The 16,879-nt window shown below is 32.0% G+C and overlaps 2 protein-coding genes across 2 annotated transcripts; both read left to right on the plus strand.

Moving 5' to 3' along the window:
- The first annotated feature begins 1,078 nt into the window (after window positions 1-1,078).
- LOC147396813 (zinc finger CCCH domain-containing protein 14-like) lies at window positions 1,079-7,776 on the plus strand. The gene is made up of 3 exons (XM_086452018.1): window positions 1,079-1,340; window positions 2,077-2,137; window positions 6,798-7,776. Exons 1-3 carry the CDS (start codon window positions 1,259-1,261, stop codon window positions 7,546-7,548), a joined length of 894 nt encoding a protein of 297 aa, XP_086308144.1. The 5' UTR covers window positions 1,079-1,258; the 3' UTR covers window positions 7,549-7,776.
- Window positions 7,777-15,957: 8,181 nt separating this feature from the next.
- On the plus strand, window positions 15,958-16,425 carry LOC147396814 (VQ motif-containing protein 25-like). Its single transcript, XM_086450171.1, has one exon. The coding sequence runs from the start codon at window positions 15,958-15,960 to the stop codon at window positions 16,423-16,425; it is 468 nt and encodes a 155-aa protein (XP_086306297.1).
- Window positions 16,426-16,879: the final 454 nt, after the last annotated feature.

A 16,879-nucleotide genomic window follows, 5' to 3' on the forward strand; every position in this document is an offset into this window, starting at 1 on the left:
TACAAGTCACCAAAATTTGAAATCAATATTAAAAGAACTTAATTTTGGATGAATAATTTTCAATGGAAATGAAAGACGTGTAATTGTAAAAGCACCTTATGAATTAATAAGGGCAACCCACACTAAAGCCAATTTTTTTTTTTTTTTGTCTTATATGGGTTAAAGATTTTGGAATGAGCAAATTTTTTGTGAGGATGATATATATTAATTTATTCTAAAACTTTTAACCACATTAAAAATGATTTTTTTTTTATTTAAAAGGACGGTTTATGGTTCTTGAACTTGTTTTGACGGGGTTAGAAGTTTTGGGATGGGCTAATTTTTGGTGAAGATGATTTTCTCATTGTAGAGATCATCCACATCAAAAATCAACTCATTCCAAAGCTTTTAACCCATATAAGACAAAATAATTTGGTCATGGTGTGGGTTTATTAATTTGTGGGGGTACTTATATACTTAACCATGAGATATAAGATGTAATATCCATTTAAGTATAAGGGCAAACTTGTCCGTGTCCAAAAAAATGAAGGGCATACTTATCCGTACTGAAAAAAGCAAAGTGTTTATCACTTCAGCATTTTTTTTTTAACATCAAAATAGTATTGAATTTTTTTCACTTATTTTTAGCAATAAGCATTGAAAATATGGAGTAAACAAACACACTATTTAACAAAAAGTACTGACTTTTTTTTTCAGCAATAAGCACTGAAAAATAATGTAAATAAATACCACCTAAGTTAATAATTTTGTTGTTAATATATTATTTGTTTAAACGCAAAAAAAAAAGATTTATAATGATTTGAAATACTTTTTTTCACATTTGATTCTTGAGAATCGGAATGGATCATAATTTTTTGTGGTTACAATTCCAATACCATTTATTTTGGAATCATTAAATATGATAGTCATGGTTCTAAGTTGCTTGCCGAACCGGACAGGGATGAGATCACTTGCAAGCTGACGTCATTTTTTCAGCACGTGACAGGTTACGCGCGGGATCGAACTCAAACAAAACCCAATTTAAACACTCTATTTGAAATCCTTATTTCCTATTTATTTCTATATTTATTCATTTCTTTTCTCTCTGTAGCTCTTTCGTCCCCTCTGCCCAAACCCTAGGGTTTTAGTCTCTCTCTCTCTCGAGTTTGCTTTTGTCATTTTTATTCTAGGGTTTTCTTTTTTTCTCTCATTCGCTACTTTTGTTGGTTCGATTGATCGATCTGATTGAATATTTTATTTATTTTTATTTGGTCTCTCGATGGATTTTGGATTCGGTCGTAAACGTGGGAGGACAGATGCTTCTTTCACTGGAAATGGAGGAGTTAAAAGAAACAGACAAGGTTCTTTTTCATGTTCCATCTGGTCTTCACTGCTTTTAATGGATTTTTTTTAGGGTTTAGATGGATCTCTATCTATCTCATCGTTTCTTGCTCTGAGATCGTTGGATTTGTTTATAGCAACTATATGATTTTCTTTGGTTAGATTTGTCGTGTTTTTGTTGTTTATTTATGGTTTTGTAGCTCTTCCTGTGTTTCCTATGTTGTGGTCTTGAGTAAGTGAAAATTAAAGTTGCATTTTTAAAGATATTTAGAATTATGGGTTCCTCATTTAGGCTGATTCTGATGCGCATCTGATGTAGTTCATGTCTCTAAAACCTGAAAATTATTAAGTGGGTTAACACATTTTTCTAATTTGTCGATGTTTTGGAGCTAGTAGTTCTGTTCAAAGTCAGGTTTGGACACAATTTTCGTTTGTTCACATGGATTTCAAGTTTCGTCCAAGAAATATTTGAACATAATCGTGTTGAACGTTTAAAAAAAAAAAAAAAGAGGGTAAAAAAGGTAAAAAATAAGACATGTTGAACTATTAATGGTTCTAGCATTTATTCGCTTTATCTATGTCCCTAATCTCTCAACTATGGTGTTATTGTTTGTTAAAAAATGATAATTTTTAAAGCAATTTTTTTTGGCTAACGATGGTAAGTAAGGTTAATGTGGGTCTTGGATTTCTGTAAGTACCCAGATTAAAAACATGCTGAAATTCGACTGAGAAAACGTAATTAATGTTGTGCAACAGAAATGGAGTCCTTTTCAACTGGTATAGGAAGCAAATCAAAGCCATGCACCAAGTTTTTCAGGTTTTAATCTTAACCCATCTAATATATAAATATTCTAAATGCAAATTTTGACTCTTAGGAATGCTTATAATTTTTAATAAGAATTTATGTTTACAATTTTGCTAGCGAACACATATTTTCAAGACTAATGAATTGGGAATCTAAAGTTGTGATACAGGTTCACACCGCTTGTTGCTATAATCACATTAACACAGATTATTCAACAGAGATAATGGACGATTTACAAGAATGTGGCTGATTGTAATCACTTGGTGGCTTATCTGTAACTTGAAAGAAGTTCTGTTGGTCGCATAATATGTCCTCTCCATTATGGCTATATTTTGTAGCATTTTGTGCCGTGCATTTTTCGTTATTCATATAATCGATTAGGTAACATTGGATTAGATTGTTGCTTTGTTAGCTTTTAGTGGACCGACAAAGGTGTTCAATTTATCAAATTGTCGTTAAATTATTCTTATGAAACTTGGTCTAGTTGCGGATTTGGAGGTTGGCCAAAGGTTTTCAACAAAGGTTTGACTTGTGAGGCACACTTAGATCTTGACCCTGCTTTTAGTAGTCAACTCGATATTTCTTTCGATGCAAATCCTACTAGCTACAAGTCAGTGAGATCTAGTGACATTTTCATTTTAAGTTTCAATCTATTGGTTATTAACTAAGTTCATTGATTGGGATAAAATGAAGTTAAATTATTTTTTGCTTGCTTGACTAGTTCATAGTACATATTCTTTTTTGTTTTGATTATTGTAAAGTCATTAAAAGCAAAAGAAGACACAACATGCTAGAGAGGTGGAGGAGACCTACAAAGGAATTAAGCAAATAAATGGATGCTGCCTTTCCTCATTTACAATAAGATCCCACCACAGTCTCTACCATCTCTGGTTAAGTTGACTTAAAAGAACCCCATGGTATTCTCCTTCCATTAATCGAAGTAGGCCGCTATCGGTAAAGATCTCCAAATCCACAGTTGAGGTACATTGTTTCCTTATGCATTGTAATCAATGTTTTTAGACATTGAGGCATGATGAGCGTCCTCTCTTTCCATTAATCCTAGGAGAGTACAATTGATAAGGATCTCCCGATCGGCCATTGAGATACTTTGTTGCCTTATGCATCGTAACTAGTGTTTTAAAATGTTGAGACCATGAGGCTAACTAGCAGCTTGAGATGTAAGATTCACATGCATGGACTTTTTACAAAAGTAACATAATATATGTAACAATTTGTATTGAAAAATAAATATTTAAGGCCAATCAAGGTATTAAATTTCAATTTTGATGTCTATTTCGGTTATCTTGGAAATGGAAATCTTTTGACCAATGTAGAAATCAATACAATTTTATGGAAATTATAGAAATATTAAGAAATGATAGAAATGTTGTGGAAGTTTTCATTGAAAGTGTAGAAAATAATATATGAAAACATACTCATAAGTCATCAAACTGTAATAAACGATCATATGAATTATAGAAATGAAGATTAATCATGTTTCATTACACATTGGCATCAGTATCTAAGAGTTCAACACCTAAAACAACAATATGATTGTTAAAAATGAGAATGATAATAACACATAACTACAAATACTTTAATGGTTACCACTTTTCTTAAACGAACATAGTATATGAACTTCATTATCACATTATTATAATCTATAAACTATACATTCCCACATTATAATCTATTATTTTTTATCTTTATATAAATAATCCGTTTTTGATAAATTATCTTTATATGAATAAATTATTAATACATATAACTAATTTGAACATGAATGATTGTATGTGTGTACTTATATGAATATTTCCATCGAAGGTTACTACTCATCAAAATATTTTATAATTAACATTTTGATTATTTCTGTCAAAATCATCATTCGTCAAAATATGTTTTGAAATGAATAGTGATTTCGACTGAAATATATACAGTAAGAAACTATCGGTTAAATTTTATGTCGCAACTTGTGGAAATGGAAACTTTTCATTATATTTCATGGAAATATGTCAAAATTTAATTCTATTACCACCATATATTTCCAAATTTTAAGTTTCTTTCCTTGCATTAGTAGTAGAAAAAATTAATATTATTTAAATGCTTAACAAGAAAGAAATGTTTATGTTTGAATAATTAAACATCAATTTTTTTGTAAATAATTAATTTATATTTATTGAAAATATAAGTAAATACTTTTCTTTAATAACTTTCTTTACATAATATTAAATACTACAAAATTTGAGTTATGAATCAAAGAAATTGAGCAATTTTCTTTGCTTCTATTAATATTTTTTGTTCGAATTGATTTCTAAGTGATTCAATTATGTTGCGTACATGCATCAATGCAGACTATACAATAAAATAAAAATCATCAATAAAGACATAGACGAAGAGAAAAAAATCGGTTGAGTCGTATGCCTCGAACAAAAGTTGTATGCCTTGGTCATGTCATGCCTTACGCTAAGGGTTTGTTTGACTCATAGAGATTTACTTCTGAAAGTTGACAGTAAGAATTAATTACAACTTCAATGTTTGGGTGAAATTCACCCTAGAGTTGTAGAGAACTCCAACGCTAGTACTTTGTCCATTTAAATTGTAGTTGGATTGGGTGGTGTGGATCCTTTAGTAGGCTTTGTGGGCCACATTGATCGAGTGGTGGGCTATTAATGTGATTTCTCTGTATATTATTTGGGACATAAAAGATGTTTTGTTGAGGTTGGATTCTGATTTATATTAGTATTAGAGTAAACATGGACACCCTCTTTGGGGTCAAGGGGGTATAAGAGGAAAGACAATAAAGTTGGAGAGGGGTGTTATTTGAAAGGGGAGAAGAGAGCAAGCAATAAAGTTGGAGTGGTATTATTGGAAAGGGAGAGGAGAACAAGTAATAGATAAAGTTGGACTGGTATATTTGGAAAGAGGGTAGAAGATGAAATGCAAAAGTGTTGGAAGGGTATTATTGAAAAGGTAGAGGAGGAATGACAATAAAGTCAAAAGTTGTTCTTGAGATTTGAAGGGAGATTAAATTCCAACCCCTCTTTTTGTGTGAGATAAGGAAGTGGGGGCCACCTTTGTGTTTTATTTTGTAGATATCTAGATATAGGTGGACGATCCTCATCTTCGTTTTCTTCATCATCATCTTCATTTGTTTCCTTATATTGGGATCCTGGGTGAGTTTCAACGCCCACTTGATAAGATGTTATAACTTCACTTCATAGGTAGAAATTGTAACTCTTGGACATTCCAATCACACGCAGATATAACAACTTCTCTGAGTTGCCAACTTCCAAACAAACCCTAAGTCGTATGCTTTTGGGCACTATTTGGGCTGCGGTGTATGCCTCAACTGTTTTCACATTTCTTCCTTGGGTGGTCTCAGGGCACTTTTAATGCGTCTCATTTTGAGGTTAGCCTTGAGGCATAAGCCTTGCATATCTTTAGAAACTCTTATAACATAAAACTTCTCTTGTTTTTTGAAACGGTCTCAAGGCATTTTTAATGTGTCTCACTCTGAGGTTAGCCTTGAGGCATAAGCCTCACCTGTCTTTAGAAACTCTTATGAATAACAGAACTTCACTTTCCTAGACTGGAAAAGGTGCTATTCATCAGGAAAAATATATTTAAAAAATTACCACAACTTGGGTTCAAATCTCACTTTCACCTACTAATTACTAACCACCATCCCGTGTGCTTAGAAAGTTTAAATTCAGGTAATATCGGAATTCTGTAGTGTGTTATTTGGGTTGGGTTTGTTTTGCTTGGCCTTGTACCGTTCTTCTTGAACTCGTCTTCTCAGCCGGCTCCGCCCTTTGTAATACAATTCTGCTTATCGAAAAAAAGCTTAAATTCAGAAACAGCAAGGATACATGCAATTTTAGGTTAAAAATGCAAAAACCATTTGAGGGCATTTCTTTTTTCATGTTTGTTTTCAAAAAGTGTAGCTGGATATTCTGCATTTAAATAAAGCTTGTCAGTTTAGGAAATTTGCATGTAGATTATATACATAATAATTTATGTGTTAAAAAATTGTTGGAGCGTGTATGTTTCTGTTTAATTCAGTTGTTATATATTGGAAAGTTTAATACTGACTATTAATTGTGAAGTATTAACTGGGTCTGTGTAATTCTTCTAATGTCTGACTGTTCTCCTGTGCTTTATATATATATTTCAATTTACTACATAAGAATGTTCAACTTGCTTTTTTTTTTTTTAATCTTTTCTTTTTGTCTGATCTGATTAATTGGTATTTGTCAATTATTCAAACTTCCTGTCTTTGAACCTCCTTCCCCTTCCTATCCTTTTTTGGGTTTTGTTTTTATCAACATAAGATACTCATATGATCCTCCCAGAAAACCTTAATTCTTTCCAATACAAGCATATTGTAAGGTAAGATCATAGAGTGCACTGGTGACGATGCCAGTTTAGGTTAAAGAAACTACCTTTCTCTTGCTACTATAGCTTTCTTAATGTTAATGCATCTATTGAATTTTCTTTTAACAATTTGATTTATAGTTTTTTCTTTTTTGGTGCCTCAATGTGATTTTTAGTTTCTTTTTCTAAGTGTATTCAGTTACCGACTCTTATATTCAAAATGCCTTCCTCAAGACTACTTTCCCTCTCCAATCATAAATCTTTTTGGGCTGATTATTGGTAATACTTTTGGATGCAGCACGGCCGGGTGTCCATTTGGTGAGAGCTGTCACTTCTTGCACTATGTTCCCGGTGGCATCAATGCCGTGGCTCATATGACCAACATGGGTGGTAACCATTCTCTCCCTCCATCAAGAAACCCAATGGGCCCACCACCCATCCACAATGGTTCGTCTCCCGCAGTTAAGACCCGCATCTGCAACAAACTCAACAGTGCCGAAGGATGCAAATTTGGGGACAAATGCCATTTTGCTCATAGCGAGAGGGAACTTGGCAAGCCCATTGTTCCTTCACACGAAGACCCCCGGGCTATGGGAAGCAGGTTTACAGGTCGTGTTGAACCACCCCCACCAGGCCTTGCCGCGGCTGCAAGTTTTGGTGCCTCGGCAACTGCCAAGATCAGTGTAGATGCCTCCCTCGCTGGAGCAATCATCGGGAAGGGCGGTGTGAACTCGAAGCAGATATGTCGTGTCACTGGTGCCAAGCTCTCGATACGGGAGCATGAATCGGATCCTAACCTGAGGAACATTGAGCTCGAGGGGACATTTGATCAGATAAAGCAAGCCAGTGCAATGGTCCGTGAGCTAATTGTGAACATCAGTTCAAACACAGGCCCTGGCATGAACCCTACTGCTCCGGCTGCTGCCATGAACCCTGCAAACAACTTCAAAACAAAACAGTGTGAGAACTTCACCAAGGGGTCATGCACATTTGGTGAAAGGTGCCACTTTGCACATGGTGCAAACGAACTGCGCAAGTCAGGGATGTGAGCTCTCTTTTTTCTGATTGACTGCTTCCGTAGTGGTTTTCTTTGGTGACAAAGCTCTTTTGAGAGCTCTTTTCTGAATTTTATTGTGGGGAAAAAAAAAACCTAGAAATACAGTGTATCAGAGTTTTCTAGTCTTTGTTTTGGTGAGTTACATTGGTGGTTATTTAAAACTTCTTGGCATTTTCATATATATGGTATGTGTTTTGCCTACTACGCAGGTTTGTTGTGGCTGATCTTAAGCTCATCTCTGATGAACTTCTGATACCTTTTTTTTTCTTTTTTTTTTCCTTCTAGGTTTATATATCGATTCCAACTCATATTTATTTTCTTCTCATTATTGTTGGTGATGAGTCTTTGTATATAGCCAGGGAACCCAATTACTGCATTTAATCTGATGCTACCCACTCCTTTATATGGGTTAGGGGGTGATTGGGCAACAAGGATCCTCCTTTGATATTGACTTTGCAAAATGTGTATTATAACCAATTTTCTGGATGCAAACTGCTCCTTTGCTGAAGCTCTGGATGGACAATGCAAACCCTTTATTTAGGACTTGACAATCTGCTAATAGAATTTTCTTGATTCTTTTTCTGGATTACAAGCATGGAGGAGGAGATGATGATGGGTTCCAAGGCAACAAGCTTTTGAATTAATTGTGCAAACAAGGTTCAAATTGATGTGCCCTGTCTAAGTACACTCTTATACTTTTGGCTGTTTTGACCAACTCTTATTAGGTTTATTGTGTTGGTGTTTTATGTGTTCTAATTTCCACGAATCTCTTTGTTTGGTTTTGTTTGTTCATCGTATTTGTTTGTAGTATCTGCCTGAGTTAGATTTGTAAGGTTTTTTAGTTTCTGGATGGAACTGGGTTTGTGTTGAACCCAGTGTTTCAATTTGATCATCCATAAATCTCCTTACTTCTTTTATTGAATATGTCAATTAGTTATTGATTTAAATGGTTTAATTCCCTACCCCCTGAACTCATTTACCTGTTTTCGACCCCAAATATGAAAAAATTCCCCCAAGTCTTTAAAGGGCAAGTATAGAGCAAACATAAACTCAACAAGTTTGCATTAGGTCTGCCTTTACCAAGACGAAACTAATCCCAAGTGGTTTTTTTCATTTTGGAACATATTTGCTCCTTTTGTATCAAAATCCGACTTCATGAGTAACTCAAATAAAAGTTGCGTTAAAGTTGGAAGTTGATATAGATTCCATGAATCGGGTCAAAGAACCTTACGGATATTCAGCCATACGACTGCTAAAGGATGGGTTTGGTCCAAGCTTGGTTGAGTCCTAACTCGGCTCTCAGGTTCATAGTACCTTCTATCAGTCCTAAGTTGTAAAAAAAAAAATCCATTCCCTACCCATCAGGTTGGCTTTCGGATTTTATAAAGAAATTAAATTCATCACCTTTTTAAAGTTGTTTGTAACCATTTGATGGTGTTTTCGTCAAAATAGAAGTTCAACCTTCATTCTATCCCCATTTAACAAAAAAAAAAAAAAAAAAAAAAAATTTGATTAGAGATGACAGAAATGTTGTTATTTTGTAATATGTTATAATTTTTAATTTTATTTTATAAAATGCTTCAGTGACCTAAAAGCACTCGGAGTGGCACTGAGTGTACATGAGCGTGTGTAAAAACATATATGCTTTTCTCGAGTTATGAGTTATATACACTAAGGGAAATCAATGGTTCTCTGCATACCCAAATATAATGTGTATTATGCATATAATAACAGGTCGGGTTGGGTGTTGTAGGCTCTAGCCCAACCCAAATATATGTGGGTTAAAATCTTTTGAGCTCCTACTCCTACCCTTTGCTAGCAATTCGGAATATGGCAAAAATTCGGTTTGTGAAAATTTTGAGATCTATTCACTTTTGGATTGCAATAATCCGGTATAAAATTCGGCCAAAAATTTGATAAATGAAAATGATGCCACATATGCTTTATAAGTGTATTATCCATTTCATTTTAAAAATTCTAAAATAAAAAATTCAACCATATGATAGTGACGGGGATGATGGAATTGATGATGGTAATAATGACGATGGTGATAATGAGTACATTGAGGTTATTGTTTCATTGATTTTTAAAAGAAGACCAAAGTCAAGGGATAAATCATTAATTTGAAAAATTAAGGTGTAATTTCAAATAAATGTAGAGATAAAATAAACATTTGTCATGTAAAAAGGTGTATTCCTCCAAAATTTTGAAGCATAGCTGCTTCAAAGTTGACTTATGTTACACGTCACAACTTACAAGTTTACATTTTACAATATATAATAAGTTATAGTGGTATTTTTTTTTTTTTTTCATCGAATTTTATAAAATTTTATTTTTAAAAAAAATGCATTTTATTCTTTTCAAACTTAAAATCTGGGAATTATTCAGAATAGTGCAATAATCAAGAGAATAATACTTTCATTGAAAAGAACGAAGAATTCTTGAATTTTTCAAGAATTAAACGGGAGATTGCTAACAAGGCTTCTACATCTGTGGGCTAAAGTTCAAGGTCCCAATCCTCTTTTTCAGCCCGACCAAGGTTAGCAGGCCCAATTTGTCAGGCTGTTGATCATTTCTACTTGTTGATTTTTCGGCCCGAATGTACTAGGAATTTTGAAAAAAAAAAAAAAAAAATCCGATGTAAACAATAAAGATAAAATTGATTTTTAACTTGGTTCATTTGCAAAATGATTAAAAACAATTCTAAGAATGAAAACAAATGATAAAAACTCGTCTTCATCTATCAAAATACTTAATTATATCAAATAATGGTAATAATAAGATTTTAGTGAATGATGTCCTCCAAAAATAGATCAAAACACGATCTTTTGATGAATCTCTAAAGAAAAATCATTCGATGATGTGGATTCAATTGAACTTTAATAAGATTTTTCAGTCGAATTTAATATGCTTTGAATCGATAAGAGGGATAAATTATGTTTGTTCAATGAGTGTTAAGTATTCTATGCAATAAAACATAATAAAATCCAAAAAAAGTTTTAATGTTAGGTGGGTGTGAGGAGAAAAAAAAAAAAAAGTGGGTGTCAATAGCGCGCCCTTTACTTTAACTAATTTCTAAATCCCTTATATCGAAATCTGAAAAAGAGCATGAATCCAACGGTCAGAATATAGTCAATGTTCTAAACTTGTTGACCTGAAGTTCGTACGCATGGTTGATGCGCATACAAGCTCACGTTAGCACTTGTCGCCTATCTATGTTTTATTTAGTTCGTGCTGCCCCAACTGCCCCAAGAGAGGTAAACGTAATCCAGTACAGTTGGTTTCCGCTAAGGAAACGAGGAGACCAAGCAGCACTGTGCCACGTGTCAATAAAGGAGTGTCTGGAGAATCCTGTCAGTGTGGCCTGCACTGCCGGCACAAATCTCGTGGGCTCCCTCCACTCGTTTTATGAAAGATAATATCTTCAGTTTCTTATCGTCAGATCTGCCAAAATCACAAGTAAATCGCACGGAAAATCGAATCTGCAATACTTCAAAAAATAAAGATTCATGTATGATTAAAAATAAATTAAACATTATTTAATATTTTGTAATGGCTTTTTATTAAATAAAATAGAGATTTATAGTCTTATTATCTCCTAAAAATAAAAAACTTAAATTACTAATTCATAATTTAAAGAAAATAGAAATGTCATGGTTAATTATGTTATATTTTTGATAACTGGGTATCCTTGAAGAAAGCGGATCGAGCCTATATCTAAGTTTTGCCCAATCTATAGACCATGATCTTGTCTAAGGACTAATTTTTGGACACGTGTAACGCTGGTACATCACACGCATCAAGAAAGACGAGTGGCCCATGAGGAATTAATACTCGTAATGATTATCGAACTCACAACCTACAAGCATTAATCTCTCATTGGTTGGGACTTGCCATTGAGCCAACCCCTCGGGGTTAAATGTCATGGTTAATTCATCAACACAAAGGGACTTTTATTAAGGCACAAGGATAAATCTAACCTTGCATTTTTTTTTAGGAGGTAAACCTAATATCACCAATTTTATGGGTGTATTACTAATATACTCTAATATTAAGTAAGGTATTTTTCAAAGATTATAATAAAAGATGTTTTTAATTACGATTTTAGAAGTCTAAAGTGTGGGTTTATAGTTTTATATTGTAATAATCTTTTTAGTAATTTAAAATATTACTATTATTTTAAACTATTAATATTAATAGCCAACCCCCTTAGGATATAGTGGTCAATTTAAAGAACCCTATAAAAAAAATAAACACACACACACACACATATATCAGAGATAAATGATTCTTCTTTTAATATTTTCCATGCAACTCAAGCCCACCAAGAACACCTAATAATTGGGAAGCATATTTTATTTGAGAAAAATACCTAAACATGTTACATATTTTTTGTCAAATGTTCTGTTATCCTAAGTTTTTGAAAAATTTATAAAGTTCCATATATCCATTTTTGTATTTCTTTATTTTTACAAAAGTCCAAGTCATAATTTTGTAAAATAGATTGATATATTATTTAAGGTTCAAAAGAAGGCTAAAAATGTAAAATTGAAATTATGATAGTACAACATGGTAGCTAATTTATGAAAAACAAATAAATACTAAATAGGTATACAAATCATAAATATTTTAAAAGCATGGTTGGACACGTAATTCTAATCTCGTGAAAAAAAAACACACGATCCCAACCATTAAAACATAAAATCAAAAGTGGATATATATATATATATATATATATATATATATATATATATATATATATATATATATATGTCCTTATAATATTCCTTTAAAAAAAGAGTCATGATTTTCTTACTTGAAAATTTTCACTCGGCCTGTACTCAACTGAGATGGCAAGGGCACAAAATCATATATCCTTTTCTTCGAGTACATAAGGAAAAGATTAACAGTTTTATGCCCTTGACATGTCACTCGAGTACACATCAAGTTAAAAAAAAATAATTAAAAAATAAAAAAAAATATCTTGAAAATATACATCCCATTTGAATGAGTCAAATCATGTGAATTGGTTATTTATTTTATTATATTTGTACATGTATATTACAATTGCTAGGATTTGAAAGCTCTAGCAGCAATTCAAGTATACGTACATAAGGAAAAACAAATGGGACAAATCTTTTAAATTAAAAAATATATATTAATTAAGGCCAGCAACTGAGATACAGACATAATTAATATAAAAATCACAATATTTTAGAATTAAAGTATATATTTGAAAGAGTTTACTTAGCACCAACATCTACCAGATTCCAAAGACTTGAAATCACCAAAATCAATCTGATTATCTATTTATAAGTCCACTGAAACAGTGCACGGACATTCATGGAGTCAGTGGGCCCAAATGAGTGTGATACATACGTGTCCTAAAAGGAAACACGAAGTTACATAAGTTACTTGCTTCTGAATACAAGATTTCCACTCTTTTTTAAGACCTGAAACGCGGATACGTACGGCTGTCGTTTGTGCAAATTATGATATTCTTTTGTCCCTACGCGGATTCGTGCTTGTTGTAAGGTTGAAGCCTAAAATTTTGATATGACTAAAATACCCCTATTATAATGAAATGATCTTAGGTTTTTTTTTTTAAAACTGCCCTTATACTTTGTTTATATAATAATTTCATGGGTTGTGATCCATACACTCATATTCACTGATCTTGATCATATAAATTTTAAATCCAATGATCAAGATAAAGACATACCTGAATGTATTACATATCTTTAAGATAAATCTAAACCGTTGCATTTTATATTTACATTATCAGAATTGTACGTGAATATATAACTTCAATTCGGTGAGTTTTCAGATTCGCAACCCTTATATTACATATTGAAAATATAGTTAGAAATATTTTGGTCTCTTCAACATTCTTCAAAAGTTAAAATAATTCTTTACATTTTAAAATTTTACAAAAAGACCTATTGTTTCACTTAATTTTGCAGAAATCCACCAATATTTTTCACTTTTCGAATTTGTGTCTTATAATTATGAAGTTTTTTAACCATGTACATAAATTAATGAAGGAGAAGAGAGGCGGAGAACATGATAGTAAGACCAAAACCTTTACAAGTTTTTTCTCCTATATTGTAATTTAGATTTTCCCAATTAAAAGTAGGGGAAATTTAAGAAAAAACCTCATTAAAATAATATTTTTGATAAAAAAAAATTTAATTACAAAAAAAAAAAAAAAAAAAAAAGTAAAATTGAAGAGCCATTTAAATGACATTTTTGAAAAATTATAGAAAAATCCCATAAAAAATGCCTATTATAAATTGTTTTTTTAAAATGATTGAAAAACTCAGTTCAAGTGTAGTTTTTTCAAAATTACTTTAAAAACTACGATTTAACTCATATATATATCCATCAGATATTATAATATTTTAGTATTATATTTTAATATTTAGTATTATATGTTGTTATTGTTATAAGAAGAAATTAAAAAAATCTAATTAAAATAATAATGTTAATAAAAGTAACAAAACTTTCAAAATTACTTAAAACTACACTTGAACGGTAGTTTTTCAATCATTTTGAAAACTTGTCAAAAACATCATTTGAGTGGTTATTGAGTGGTTATTTATTATTATTTCTAATTTTTTTTTTGGTAATTTTAAAGAATTTGTTATTTTTACTACAAAAACGAATTCCCTTAAAAGTATCTATTGTACATTAAGAACATTCATTTAATTAATGTCACCTTTGAGATTTACAATCAGATTGTTTTTATTCATGCACATAACCAATTAAGAAAATTTTTATGAGGTTTATCTCTTACATTATATAGCTCATCAAGTTCTTCTTTCATTATCTTTTTTTCTTTTTTGTTAAAATTATTTCAAAATTTTGAGGGTCGTCAAAATTGCATTAAGCTATATCAACCAAATGAGCTGAGTCCAAGTCCAAAAACACTATAACTTAAAATTGTTGAACAAAAGGGTCATTTTGGTCATTATATATTTCCTATTACAGTGAGAGGACACAGGGGTATTATAGGCAGTTTATCTAGGATGAATTTAGAAACTCACATTTACACATTTTGTTGTTGAAGCTTTCTGTGTTTGGGAAGTTCATCTATTACTTACTTTATTGACTAATCTGCCTTTTGTCAGACTAGGATTCGCTCATCCAATACTTGCTCCTCAACTGACAGATTTTGTCCTTTTAAATTAAATAAGATTTTCTTGGTTACCTAATTGTTATTTAAATATTACAATTACCCTCCTAGATTAGAAATAATTTAGAAATATCTCCCTTGACCATTAACTTTGACAAGTGTATGGCAAAAGCTCTTAATAATCCAGGAAGGCAGATCTAGATAGCCTGCCTAACATAGGGAGGTAAGTCAAAATACCCATTAGATGATCCAATTGCAATTAGGGTAATTTTTAGACACATCCCTCAAATTCTTAGTGAATATTCGAGATATCCCTATAATTCCAGACAGATGAAATACTCCCATTTATCATGATCTTCAATGAGAGACTAACAGACAATGACCATAATACCCTTATCTTCATCCTTTGCAAAAAACTTTTTTTTTTTTTTTTTTGCCTAAAATTGTATCCCTTCAACCACTTCAATCTTTAAGAATAAAAAAGTTAGATTGTCTATTATGAGCCCTAATTAATTTCTTTTCCTAAAACAAGTCAGATTTTTCTCAAAAATTTCATCATGTTCAATTATGCATAAATAAAAATATTATCTATTTTCTTCTCATTCACCAAACATTGTGAAACATAAAAGTATAGTCTGACTAAGGCTTCTAAGCAAGCCATGTGGATGAAATAGTCAATTTTCCTTCACGTGGTATGGCTAGAAGACTTAGTAGGGCTTTCTAGCCTACCTATAGAGAACAAGTGGTGATCTTGTCACCAAAATCCAAGGTTGAAGATTAAAGGTCTATTTTATTTTTAAATAATAACAATAATTAGAAAAAAAAAAATCAAAGGATTTTGGCAAGTGATTGAAAATGGGGGTATTAAAGTCATTTTATTAGTCTCTCGTGAAGATCATGGTCAAAAAAGATATGTCATCAGTTTGAAAAATAAACCTTTAATCTTCAAGGTTGAAGATTAAAGGTCTATTTTATTTTTAAATAATAACAATAATGGCAAGTGATTGAAAACGGGGGCATTATAGTCATTTTAGTAGTCTCTCATGAAGATCATGATCAAAAAGATATGTCATCAGTTTGAAAAACAATGGGTATCTAAAATATTTACATAAAATCAGAGGAGTATGTCTAAATTACCCTTAAGTTTATAACCCCTCTTATTTAAAGCTTAAAGCCTATCCGGCTTTTCCCTCACAGTTCCAAACATCAAAACCAATCTCTCTCTCTCTCTCTCTCTCTAAACTTTGAGCTTTGGTGATGCAAAGGATGGTGAATCCACACACGTGTGAGCCTAGTACGGCTCCATCTCCTCGACTCATGAACAAGGACTCGCACGTAATATCGAAATTCAAGCCGAAAATCCGCATAATTCACATATTTGCCCCAGAGATCATTAAAACTGATGTTGCAAATTTTCGAGAGCTAGTTCAGAGACTCACTGGAAAACCCACTGAACGGAAATCTGGTAAGAAGGGAGCATCAAATGCGAAGAGAGAAGAATCAAAAACTGTGTTTGTTAAGCCGACAAAAACGATCGAATTCGAAAATGGGTTCCAGAATTTGGCCTATGGAGACAGAATTAAGGAAGAAGAAATGTGGAGATATGAGAATTCTTCAAGTGGGTTTGGAGATTTGGATGGTTTTGTTTCAGGGCTTAATGGGTTTCCTTTACTTCCTTTTAATGCTTCTAATTCTTATATGGATTTGTTTGGAGAGACTCATCTTTGCCAGTGAGATTAGAGTTTCTGTTTTAGATGTTTTCTGACTGAATTTTTATTTATGTGTCTTCATCTAATTCTCTAAAAATTATGTTGTAAAGTCTATAAGAGAGTTATATTTCTTCTTCTTCTTTAGCTAGTAAATTTCAATGGCATTTCTACTCTAAATGGGTTCGTCATTTTTCTCTTGTAAAGTAATAATTTGATTTTTCTTTTTTAATTTCTCTCTCTCTAAATATTAATAGGTCTCCAGTTGCCAAGTGAATGATTTCTTTTCTTGCAAGTCTCATTTTATTTACATTAATTATCATTATTATATAGAGAGTCGTCTCCAGCAATTCAAGAGTAGCCACCATGTTTTTTTTTTAAATAAATGTTCTCTTATCCTTTCTATGAGCATAGCCATAGTCATGCAAATCCTCTTTAAATAGAGAGAGAGAGAGAGAGATATTTTACATTTTTAATAACAT

The sequence above is a fragment of the Akebia trifoliata genome, chromosome 8, assembly GCF_017979445.1.
Source record: "Akebia trifoliata isolate Shusen 1 chromosome 8, ASM1797944v1, whole genome shotgun sequence".
NCBI classification, from domain to species: Eukaryota; Viridiplantae; Streptophyta; class Magnoliopsida; order Ranunculales; family Lardizabalaceae; genus Akebia; species Akebia trifoliata.